Source organism: Opisthocomus hoazin, chromosome 5 (assembly GCF_030867145.1).
Source record: "Opisthocomus hoazin isolate bOpiHoa1 chromosome 5, bOpiHoa1.hap1, whole genome shotgun sequence".
NCBI classification, from domain to species: domain Eukaryota; kingdom Metazoa; phylum Chordata; class Aves; order Opisthocomiformes; family Opisthocomidae; genus Opisthocomus; species Opisthocomus hoazin.
The window spans coordinates 48904363-48917130 of NC_134418.1; the positions used below are offsets into that span (position 1 = coordinate 48904363).

At 40.0% G+C, this 12768-nt stretch overlaps 1 protein-coding gene across 11 annotated transcripts in view; it reads right to left on the reverse strand.

The window, feature by feature from the left end:
• Positions 1 to 1325: 1325 nt before the first annotated feature.
• LOC104333796 (glycerol-3-phosphate acyltransferase 3) overlaps positions 1326 to 12768 on the reverse strand; it is a 38700-nt gene continuing 27257 nt past the window's right edge. For 9 of the 11 annotated variants that reach the window (XM_075421146.1, XM_075421145.1, XM_075421152.1 and 6 more), the window contains 11 exons: positions 11990 to 12062; positions 10228 to 10498; positions 8909 to 8983; positions 7515 to 7604; positions 6509 to 6602; positions 6111 to 6226; positions 5254 to 5309; positions 4818 to 4903; positions 3914 to 4042; positions 2691 to 2770; positions 1326 to 2221 (listed from right to left, as the gene is read on the reverse strand). In XM_075421146.1, coding sequence (XP_075277261.1) covers positions 2119 to 2221; positions 2691 to 2770; positions 3914 to 4042; positions 4818 to 4903; positions 5254 to 5309; positions 6111 to 6226; positions 6509 to 6602; positions 7515 to 7604; positions 8909 to 8983; positions 10228 to 10498; positions 11990 to 12062 — 1173 coding nt within the window. In that variant the 3' untranslated portion in view covers positions 1326 to 2118. Of the gene's footprint in view, positions 2222 to 2690; positions 2771 to 3913; positions 4043 to 4817; positions 4904 to 5253; positions 5310 to 6110; positions 6227 to 6508; positions 6603 to 7514; positions 7605 to 8908; positions 8984 to 10227; positions 10499 to 11461; positions 11699 to 11989; positions 12063 to 12768 lie in introns of those variants that run through there. The other 2 variants (XM_075421154.1, XM_075421151.1) reach the window with 2 other exon arrangements.

Here is a 12768-nt window from a genome sequence, read left to right on the forward strand (position 1 = left end):
CTGCAGCTCAGTCTGTTCCTGCTTTTGCAAGAACGAAGGAGGGGGTGGCGGACGCTTGTAAGATAGTTTCTGCGGGTTTTAGAGCATTTAAAGCTGTATACGCTGTTTTCCAAGTAATAATGATTTCATCAGGGACTTCAAGATGCAAGTCCTTTTTTGTCTGCAATTCCTCCCCCACCTTTGCCCACAACGAGCTATCATATGAACCTGAGGAAGAGTACCACGAGCAATAGTCTCTTATCCAAACTAACAATTTAACCAGCTTTGTAACTGATACCACAAACCCTTGTTCTCTGAAAATTCTCTGTAAAATCTCTTGAAGGAGCTTTTGCTCCTTTGTAGCTGACTGTCCCATCTTATAAATCCGCAGCGGCTCACCTCAGTCGTTCCAGCGAAGGATGATGTCTCCCCTTGTGTGTGCGCACGCATGCATATGTCTCTCCTCTTGGTCCCAGCTGCGGTTCACCACTGGTAACGATCTCCAAGTCTGAATATGTTCATGTCCAAATATCTTTATATCCAAATATCTTTATGTCTGAATATCTTCATGTTCGAAAACCCACGTTCGGGCACCATCTGTAGTGAATGACTTCACGGACCCCAATCTTGTGCTTGATCAGAATCCTTTTATTGCTCAAGTGAATACCTTATATACTAATACAATAGTTACTAGACCCAATCAGCTTTGGATTCGTGGCTTTGCGAATGCTAGTTCACAGTTGCTGTTTTCCAGGATCTTTTGCAGCTGGACGTGTGAAAACAGCTTATCTCCTGAGAACAGAGAAGGGAGGCGCAGGACGCGCTGATCCTTCAGGGTCATGAGACAGTGCTGTTCTATCTCAAATTATATGGTTTCCCACATCCCCTCTCCTGAATATTAGTTTTCTAGACTCTCCAGGGCTGGGCAATGTTATATCTATGTCTTTCTACAGGGTGTATTTGTGCTCACCACTACAGGTCCTCCATCTCTGCTGAGACCTCAGTCAACAGGCTGCTGTCATGTAAAACTTAACTGTCCTTGCCAACTCATCTGTCTTAAGGCAACTTTGGGAAAGTAACTCCTATTTGCATATGCTTCATTAGTGATGTTCAGAGCATTAAGGCAGCCAGATTTTTCCTCATGGGAGCTACTTAACAGAAGAGCAAACATTTTCTACAAAGAAATACTACAGGTGACAAATATTTACACCTCAGATTCATTAAGTGCACTTGCTCTATTTATTTCTGGAGGGTGGGCTTGTCAGAGAACAATCAGTAGCCTTCGCATCAAGAGCGGTAACACAAGCAGGTGGCTATCCAGAAATAATTACAGAGGATAACGGAGGTCCAATCATGGGTTTTCTTTAATTTGTGTAATGCATAAAAACAGACACAGAAAGGGATACAGCAAAATCAGATGACACAATGTAATTTAAAAATATGATACATTTTTCTACGACATTGTCCTTAGCTGTGACTAATCTATCCCAGCATCACACACCCAGGCATCAGGGACACACTGCCCTGGACACTGTTCTGCTGTTTGTCAGTGGGACCCTGGAAAAATTCCTATATTGCCATCCCTGGTTTTGTGACATGGAGGGGAATGTCAGCAACTTCCTCTTTCCCTCTGACATCTAAAAATTCATCTCCAACTTGCAATTCAGAAAACATATTTTGGTGAACTGCTTAATGTTTTCTGACATCAGGTGATCTGTCTCTACAGCAACACAGTGACCGTGGCTCACAGGAAAACTGCTAGTCCAAGTCAATGAGAGAGGCTAGGAGTACAGAGGTGTTCTATTACAAGTTAAGAAGTTACCATTTAAGTCTTCAGGGTAACACAAAGATTTTAAAAAATAGTGGTTTAATGAACCTAAGTAATTTTATTGCAGATTCTTCTCACTCAACATCTAAGAGAGTTTTACTAGTATACTGTAAATCTTCCTATTTATCAAATGATATCCTTACTTAATACAAAATACTATCTCTTTATGGTTTCCCTGCTGTGTCATATGTAAAATATCTTAGCAGGACAGAAGGAAAACATGTCAGTTTTTAATATAAAACCAGCCCATTTTCTAATGGAGATAAGTCATGAAAAAAATGAGATAAAATAAATACCATTTAACAAACATTTTAATCTCCCACAGATTCATTTTGTATTACTATTTGGCAATACTTTTTCTGTTGCTCTTCCTTGAAAGACTCTTTGATCTTCTTCCTTTTCAGTCCCCCATCCCTGAAAGATACAGAAAAGAAACAGCCTTCAGCTCACTTCAGGGTCAAGGCAGAAAAACTTTACAATATTTACACCACATAATCAAAGCAGTTTTCACCCTAAATGTTGTCTTTTGCAATACAATGCTACATGATCTGTACTGCCAAGACTTACCACACTACACAAACAATGCCTTTCCTTTAACCCAGCATTTAACAGGCAAATAATTTATTTTCACCAAATACTAGCTGCTGGCTAGGTCCACCTGTCAAGCTCTGTTTCTCTTTTTATACTATATTATTATATTTATTCTAGTGGAACTGCTCAAGGAATAAAGTAATATTTTCTGATTCGGAGTCAGTAAGGATGATGGACTACAGCGCAAGGAAAGCAGACCTGGAAGAAGTTTTAAAAGATTCCAATCTAACCTTTCAGAATACAGAACACCTAAATATGCTTTAAACGCAGCCTCAAAGGTGTTGCTTCTTACCAAGGAAGGACAGACATTCCTCCCTGAGCAGCAATCACAGCCTTGACTCTGTTGGCAAAATGAACAGCGTCTTCTTGTTCCTGAAAAAAACAAAACAAAACAAAACCCACCCCACAACAAATGAATGTTTTGCTTTACAACTTAAACATTTTCTCCATCTCTCACTTAGAGAGATATTTTCAGATAGCAGGCCCACAAGCCAAATGTGACCCGCAGAGCAGTTCCAGCCTGTCCTGGGGAACACTGCCTGGTTTGACACTATTCCGTGCCTAAAAGAACTAAGTGTGAGGTTCTGTAGTTTCTGAAGCAAATCTGAAACAATACACAGTGTGAGGTCACAGGTCTGGCCAGAGCAGGGGATGCATCTGCTCCCAGTACTTCAGTATCAGTCTGAAGCCGGGAATACACCCACAGGATCACCCTTAGAGGAGATGGGGTGCCTTGAACAGGATTGGGGCCTAGTGCATTCATGATCAGTGAATTATTGCAAGTTCACAGGAGTCTGTTTGCCTGAACCACAGAGGACTGAAGACACATGCATTACAGCAGCTTTCCTGCCAAGACTAGGGCTGAGCAAAGAGTAGACAGTAAGAAACTGGGGCATTGCTGGAGCAAAGGCCTGGATCACTTTGTCAGCATCAAGTTGACATCCAGGGGCAGTGGACTGAGAGGCTGTGCGAAGCTGTGGAGTAAAGCTGCTGAACAAAGGATTAGCTGGATATTCTGCAGGGCTGAGAAACAAGGTGGGAGGAAGCTATGCAGATGGAGGTAGAGGGCAACACAGAAGGCAGAAGCACCCCAGCATGGAGTGAAGAAGAGGTCTAAATCTATCTATCCCTTCTGGAGTAAAAAAGGGAGGTCTGTACCAGGCTGAGGGGCAGGACTCCTGCAGCATAAAACCATGTTTTAACATCTCTTCTAGTCTGCAGGAGCAGAGGAAAGCAGGACAGCTGCATCCAAGTAAAGAATCTGTTTGGGAGCAATAGGGAGCATGGCGCAGAAATGTCTAAATATCTGCAAGAGCAGTTTTTACTTGAAGATAACTAACCCACATAAAACCATGCTCGCTTAATTTTAAGACTACAGTGTTGCTTTCTGGCCTGTCCATGAAGTTGTCAATAAAGATTCAGAAACATAATGCCAACACACCATGTGTAGTAATGCAGACTTCCTCCCAGACAAGATTTTATGAGCATTTTAAAAACACAGGGAAGCGTACGTACCTCTTTGACCATTGGTGGCAGGTACCACACATTACAGACAATAGCCCAGCTGGTCATCATATTAAAAATATAGGTCATCATGGAATACTTTGTGCTGTTCCAGAATGCATCTCCAAAGCGGGGGTCATACTGGAAGACAAGAAGAATAAGTGCAAGGGCATGATCTGCTACCTTATTCTAAATCACATAAGCTGCTTGTTTTTGGCCACGAAGTCACAGTTCAACTTATTAAATCAGGAGCAAATCTAATCACACCTCCTAAAAGCAGCAGTAAAATCAGAGTAAATCTCCACATTTCAGTATTTATTACAAGTTTGTAACTGTTAACCTTTACAAGCAACACAAGACCCCAAACTGTGACAGACCCATTGAAACACATCTCAGCTGTAACAAGATCGATCTGCTCAAAAGGACTTGTCATCTACAGACACGCTGACTACAAAGGTTTACTTGAAAAGGCTTACACCAGCTTTAACAATTTCCATATGATTTGGCAACATTATACTTTCAGAAAAAGTAACTAACATATCTGGAGCTAGGGCAACTTGCCTAAAGCTACTCAGAAAGCCTTGGAAGTCCCAAGAAAAGCGCCTTTATCCCCAGAGCACACAAGAGCCAGGAGCCCTATGACAGAAAGAGCACACAGAAGTGAACACGCAGCACAGCAATTGCAACTGTGCTTTTCAGGTTGCTTCTAACCTGTTGTAAAGATACTCATTTCCCATACCACACTGAACTGCAAGATATTGCGCACCATGAAAAGATTCCATTTTCTCAGGTTTTATTCAGTACCTTATTCACACAGAACAAAACCCTTTTTAAGGTTTACACATGAACAGGTTTTCTGACATGAGAAACTTCTGCAAATAATCCTTCCATGCTTGGAAAACTGCAGATACATTACCTTGATTGCTACCGGATGGATGGTCCCTCCTACCTCAAAGCTTCCCTTCTTAAACATCATTACTGTTGTGTTGTTTATGCAGGTACCTGGCCAGAATTAAAACAGATGAAGAGTTTAATCCACTCTAAGAAAAGTATCAGCAAATGAATCCTAAACTGTCTTAAGGAGACTGAAGTTGCTAAAGGAGAAAGTAAGCTTTAGTTCTGAAACATAACCCCAGAGCCTACTCTCTTCCATTGTGCTACACACTAACACAAACAGACTGTCATAAAACTGTTGTAAAATACTAGAATCTGACTTATTTTAATATCTCACAAGAGCTAATTAATTCTACAGACTAAAACCAAACACCTCACCTGTAAAGATTGAATATAATAAACTGTACTCAGTGGTAAGAAGCGAGAAGAGCAATAAAATCAATATAGTTGTTTCCTACCTTCTGGGAAAATTAAAATGGGTAATTTGGCCTTATCTGCAATGTGTTCTCTAATTCTGTGGAGAGAAAATAGAATTTCAGTGTGTACTTCACATTTGTATTTGGCCAAGAATCTAAGTATCCATTACTTTTACGCAGGACAAGAAAAGCACTTGCCCAATTGCCCTTTGCCAGTCACTAACCTCAGTCAGGATGTGCACTAGTTTCAGGCCTTTATCTTAGAGGTTCTCTCTTGCTAATTGCAAAAATAGGTTTTCTGCAAAACTGTATGCAGTTTTATTTCACCATTTTAACCCAATTAACATGAAGCTGAGAGAACAGTGCTACTTGAAGCATGTAAAAATCGCTTCCCATTTGTCTTTGACAGGTTCCAGCTGTGAACACAGTTGAACATTTCTTTTGACTGAAGTATATTCCATATTTCAAGTTTTCATGCCTTGTAGGTTCATAACATTAGTTTTCTATTTATCTAATAATTCTCCATATCTCGTTAAGAGTTCAGAGCTGATGAAAAATGTACTAGGGCAAGGCATGATCTGGGAAACAAATGTGCTAACAGAACTCTGATTTCTGTCCTGACATCCTGAACCATCAGCCTCGAAACTGAATAAACAGGCTTCTGCCTGTGGCAACACGGAAATTCTCAGAGGTTACGGGGCAAACAATCAAAAATTCAGTAGATGATTGCTATACTCTGCACCTTCATTGATGGAGCAGTTCCAAATCTTACACTGATGACAAGCTACAACTGCCCATCAAAGAGAGATGCAGGGTGAGAACACAGTCTCAGCTCACGCTTGGACCTTCACAATTACTAGAAATGATGTGACAATTCAGCAAACACCTCACTGCCTTACTTTTTCCTCACCAGATGACGGTCTTTCATTTCTGAGCGCTCAAACAAAACATGCCGACTGGTTTGCATGCAAGATTTTTGAATAAGCCCCAGAAGCCCTCCATGCGCCTGGCCAACCTGCAAGCCCAAAATAAACTGGTTACTATGGAAAAACTCACATTTAAATGACAGAATTCTGAATACAGATGCATCAGTTTCTAAGCTCATTGACAAATGATACCAGTCCTTTTGGTCAAAAGTGTGCACACACCTGCCTGCATCTATTATTTTGCAGTCCTGAATGTGAGTTTGAATGCTACCAAATCCCACTCTTTCTACCAGTAAGTTTATCATCTTACCCAACACTTCATCCGTGGGCATCTCAACACTACCAATATTTACTAACTCTCTTGTTCATACCAAGGAATAGCATCCATCACTGGCCAGGATTAGAACATCTAATGGAGATGTGTGGTTGGCTACACAGATGCCTCCTTCCTGCGGTCTGTTTTCCCTGCAATGACAATGGTAAAACTAATTATCTAGTGTTTATTCTCCAGACTACAGCCCCATCAGGTGACCCATCCAGTGAACTTACATCCACAATTAAGACTCTCAGTGACAAAAGCATTTCAGACACAACTTATCTGCAGATCCATAGGAAGTGGAAGAACAAAAATAATTTTGAAGTACTAATATTACTATGATATATGTTAAAACTTCTCACAGTACATTACAGCAGATAAGTCATCTTCGCTCATACTTCCAAGAGTCCCTTCACACTTCAGTAGTTTTTCACCAAAACCAGTTTCTTTTCAGCTGAGAATAAGACTTAATTGGAGTAGGTATTTTAGCTGTATACATTACCATTCATGTACGTATATATCAAAAAATATTTGGACACTAAGACTCTAAAAGCAAACACTAGAGCACGATTTTGCTTGTTTTCTAAAGCACAAAGATAAAATATTTCAGAAGCCTCCATTACATAAAGCTCCACCACTAAGCAAGCAAGATATTACAGAAACTTACTGAAATACCATCCATAACTTACTTTAGAAGACAGTGTGAAGAGTTAGTTACCAAACAAATTAGCTAATAGAACAGCTGAAGACTTTATGGCAATGTCCTTGCACGTGATTATAACACATGCATGGCAAACATGGAAAAAATGTCCAAGTATATATTTTACTAAGAACACAGTAATACTTCATCTTCGCTTACCCTGCCAATACACAACAGAAAACTCAGTAGGACATGCAAACACCTTGACAGAGTCTAGATGATCCAAATAGCCTCTCGGATCACATTGCACCGTCATAGTGTCTGTGCAGTAATGGACTAAGAATCCTACTCCGAAACTTGAGAAATTGAGTACTGTAAGAAATCAAAATCAAGCTAATGAAAGCAGGGTGGAACCACTCACCTGTTATGGAAATGAACAAGACCACCCAGACATCGGACACCTAATGTGGCGCATATCATCTGAACCTGGTTGCTCAGCCAGCATTTAACTCTAAAAGAAATGAAGCCATACATATGTTTCCAGTTCTACGTAGTCACTCATAGAACAATATAACGTAAACTCCCCAAATTATTTTCAATAGCTGCTATCACAAAGACCCTATGTCATGGTTTAACCCAGCAGCCAGCAACTAAGCACTAGACAGCCACTTCCTCACCTCTCCCCTTCACCCCCAAGCAAGATGAGGAGGAGAAACGGACAAAAGGGCAAACTCATGGCTTGAGATAAAGACCGTTCAATAAGACAAAAGAAACACTACTACTACTAATTATAATGATGAATACGCAAAACAAGTTATACCAAATACAATTTTCTCGCCACCCAATGACTGATTTGCAGCCTTGCCCCGAGCAAGGATTGCAGAACCCAGCACTCACAAATTTTGCAAAACCCAAAAAAGACCAAACTCCCAGAAAAGAGAGGATTCGAACTCATGGAAAAGAGAAAGATTCCTCCCCCTGGCCAACCCCTATTTATAAACTCAGCATGACATCTACGGTATGGAATATTTCCATTGCCAGCTTGGGCTAGCTGTCTATGCTCCCTCCCAGCTCCTGCACATCTGCTCATTCGCTGAATATGGGACAAGAGAAAAAGTCCTTGATTTCTTAGCAACAACTAAAAACCTTCAATATTATCAACATTCTTCTTGTTCTAAAGCCAAGCCACAGCAGCTACTGGGATGGAAATTAACTCTATCCCAGCTGAAACCAGGACACCATAAAAAGCTGATGCATTGCACTAACAATGCTATGCAGGAAGAGCTTATCAGGTATGAAAGATATATTGTTTCATTCTTCTACTGTAATCTATTCTAAATCCTCCAGATTCAAACCAGAGAAGATAACAGTCAGGGGTTTGTTTTATAGATTTGTTTCTGGAAGCAACTGCTATTGACTCATTAACATTAATTTAATATAAAAATATTTGTCTAGTGAAGCATGTTTAATTTTTTTTTGCACTGACAGGACATAACAATCTCACAGTATTAATATGGAATTGCTCAGGACAGATGATTTTATTTGCCCTATTCTGACTGAAGTGCGGCACACTCATCTTCCACTCTAAGACACACTTCCAGCAGTATCTATCGGGATTACATTGCATGTCCACTTTCAGATGCCATTGCCATATTCTCTCTCATAGTGCTTTATGAGCTTACAGTAGAGAAAAAGTCACCCCACAGTATCCCACATTAATCCTCTGGACTCAAGCAGATTTATATCCCAAACACATTAATTTAGATCCTTAAGGAAATAAAAAAGAAATGGAAAGAGGCTTCAGCAAACACCTACCTGCCATTTGGAAACTGTCCTACTACTGTAGTGGTGAAGACCAGCAAGAGGATGTTGAAAACAGCCAAGCAGACGCTACAAAGTAAAATAAACTTCATTAAATGCTAAGCAGCCCAATTGGACGAACAAGCAAGAAAATATTTTTTTAACCCATTAATCCATTTCACAATTCCTCCCTCCACCACTAATAGCATCTAACTAGTAACAGAAACCAGTTAAGGCCAACAGGATAGTATGAGCACATTTTCACTCAATTAATTCTGCACTGACTACAAATATTGTGCTGCCTGGAGCCTGTCTTCCAAAAAACACCATGCCCTGATATGAAGCTGTCATGTGGTAAGGAAGCCATCGTGTTCAAAGAGGATGGCAAGTAGTGGCTAGTGTTCTTTAATGTAGGTGAAATTTCTCAGTGCCAAAAGAGACTCACAATTTCATTTTTAAAAATATATCCAGAAATTTCAGTACATATTTCCACCCCAAGCAGTAAGCTACTACATAATCATGAAAATTAAATGTCATTCGTTACTAATGGCTGAGCAAAACCAATATTGAAGCCATTGCTACATAAATGTGTTCTTCTTAAGCTGCATATGTAAGTTTACACACAGGCGTATGAGCTCTGCTATGCTATTGACTGATATGAAATCTCTCTATGCATTGCAGCTATGTTTTAAATATGCTGTCCTCCCACCAAAGGAATAAGAAATTTTAAAAGCTCCTGCTCTTTACAAGAATGCATGAATATTTGTTAGTTTGGTCAATATGATAAAGGCTAGTTTTGATTAAAATAAAATTTCATAAGTCTGAAAATTTAATACAATCCAAGCGGATGTCTCTTTTTCAGTCCAGCCCTGTGCTCCCTGAACATTGTCTTTGCTTCAAATCCCAAGTATTCAGCATACAGTCTCCCTGTCTCTTAGATGGGTAGAGCCTGATCCTTTCAGTTGGAACAGCTGTTACTTTATGTAACAAAAAAATCTCCAGATCATTTCTATAAAGTTTTGGTGGATTTTAAAAACAAATTAATTACAGAATCACTGAATGCTAGGGGTTAGAAGGGACCTCTGTAGATCATCTAGTCCAACCCTCCCTGCAGGTTCACATAGAGCAGACTTTTATTAGTAATATAACATATGGAACATGAGAAAGGTGTATCTTTAGCATCTTTTTTTCTTTTAGGGATATTTGAGTTTCAGTGGCATCTTGGAAAAGTCATGCCAGGTTCTCCTTTCTGCACTAGTCAATAGAATATTATTAGACATCTTTCATAAAAAGTAATACGAAAAAAAGATCCCAGCAAATTACATCTGGCTTACCGAAAAGGCATCAGGAGACAATACCGAATTAGGATCCCAGTGACCCACACAACTGTCAGCTGCCAGCTGACATGGTGCAAGTTGGCATTGGTTCTGCTGAGGAGATTCCAGGACACCAGCTCCTCAGAGGAGAACCGTCGGGTGACTTCGTCTTCTGCAACTGCCTCACAGCCCTTCTTGGAGAAGTACATAACATCAGCAAGGTTGAAGCATCCATGCCACTGGCCAGCAATCTCCTCTTCCATGGATGTTTCCTCTCTCTGGATGATCCCTGCACAAAGAAATAAGTCTTCATTCTGCACAGTGGAATGTACAATATGGATTCCAAAAAGAGTAATATGCATGTGCTTTTTAGAAATAGCTCTCCTTCTACTCCAAGCACCATGATTGCATTGTTATGCCGTATTTACATACCGGCATTTAGTTCCACAAGTTACTTCTCCAATCTTATACCATATAACACCACTAAATTGTTGAAGAAAGCAGAAAAGCATTCAGAGCAAGGTGCAAATAAAGCCTTGAGCACAATGCCTACTTCATTGTCATTTACAAACAGCGTACACACACACCTAGAAACATCAACAGTGCACTGCCAAGATTGCAGACCCCTCTTGGTGCCTTGTCTCAAATTCAGGCAGTGTTTGTATAGTTGTTCTTGCTGCTGTTGATTAATTTTACTTTTTTGCAGCTTTAACAAACACCTTCTTCTAATATTTTTTCCCCAGAGCCTTCTCTTCCCCTATCCCTTCCCCTTGAAGTTTCTTGGTAGTGAAGTGACTCTTACAAGCGTCTAGATTTTTACCCTGAGATACACCCAGTGTAACACAGAAGCATTGTGCAGGAAGAATAACGTATTCATGCTCCGTATCTGTAAAATTGCACCTCACAGGATGGCCACACAGTAAGTCTCAGTGATGTCTGCTGAGGTCACTCTGAGACCAGATTCTTATCTGGCTGGTCACAGTGACTAAAATTCTATTGATTCATACCAGCTAACACTTGGCTTTTTTGTTTGCAGGTTTGGGGTTGTTGGGGGTGGGGGACAGTATTGGATGACATTAAATATGTCTTATTTAAAATACATTTAATTGATCTTAATCAACATACTACCCCCTGATCAGAATCACAGAACTTTCTTCCAGCTGCACTTCAGTCAAACCTTAAACATCTGGGAAATCATCAGACCTGATATTCATCAGCTGACAAACCAAGCAGTCAAAAAAAAAAAAATTACCCTCTCAGATTTTATCCCCATGCCTAGTGCAAACTGTAGTAGCTGTGATCCATGGGATGGTGTAGCTTCTTTACTTGAGAAACCCTGGGTCTTTGTACACTAGGAGTTGCAAGAAGCAAGAGAGAATCCATACAGATCAATGTCAAGGGCAAAGAATACTCATTCCTCCTGATCTCACGAGGAGAGAGCTGATGGAGTCAGAAAGTACAAAATACTCATGAAAACAGGGACAGCTTCCCAAATGCTTATCAGCAATGTCTTTCTATACCCATACTAGTCTCTAACACCTTCTATTCAGAAGACTCAATCATTCACAGATTACCTTGCTTATAATGTACTTTAGGTCTCTTTTGTAGGTTTGTAACTTTAGCAGTTGTTTGCCCAAACAATTCCATTTTCGCATTCCAGTTTTCTTACATAAGATCAGATGCAATTTATGTTTCTGTTTACTCTTTTCTAGGCAAGATTAAAATAGCGGCCTTTTTACAAAACAAATAGTGCTGTGTCACCTTCATTCAGAGATCTTACCAGTCGAAATTAAATTTTCAAGTGCCAGCGCCTTCCGCTTTTTCACTCCCTCCTCAATCTGCAGGGTGGCCCACTGTTCCCAAAACAAGAAAAGTAGACGTTGATGGTTTTGATTTCATCATTTCCAGGCATTCTGTAATTACCTCAGGTGAATTGTTTGAGCCTCTTTTATTGAAGTCAGGTTTTAGATTTTAATTTTTCAAATTCAGCCTGAAGGTTGTCCTGCATACCACCTGTTTCATTTGTTACACAGATTACCTTTTGCCATTTTCAAGAAAAATTGTTTGGCTCTAACTTCTTTTCAGGACACAGGCAGTTGATTTTTACCCTGGGGCTCCACAAATTACTGAGCTACCTAGGAGACTCTATGAGGTCCATGGGTCCAAATCTCTCTCTTCCCCAGTTAGCTTCAGGCAGTAGAATAACGCAAAACACTATTACTGACATTAGAGACATGCTGGAAAAATAGATCTAAAACTTAATGTCAAAGAATAAAAGAGAGTACCTCAATTTTAGGGCATTCATGCAGTTTCTGTTAACTGAAAACAGAGAAGGGACCATTTTGTATCCATAGCATTTCTGAAGTAGTTTTGGTAATAAGCTTTCAACCCTTCCCTCTCTTTACCTTTTTTGAGCCACACGAAGTTTCTCCTCCCTGTGCAGAGCAGCATAACACTCCTCCCTTAGCAAAATGAAATATACCAATATGCCTAATTTTTGAAGTTTTCATAGTTTTGAATGTTTTCATAGGATGTTTTGGGTTGGAAGGGACCTCATAG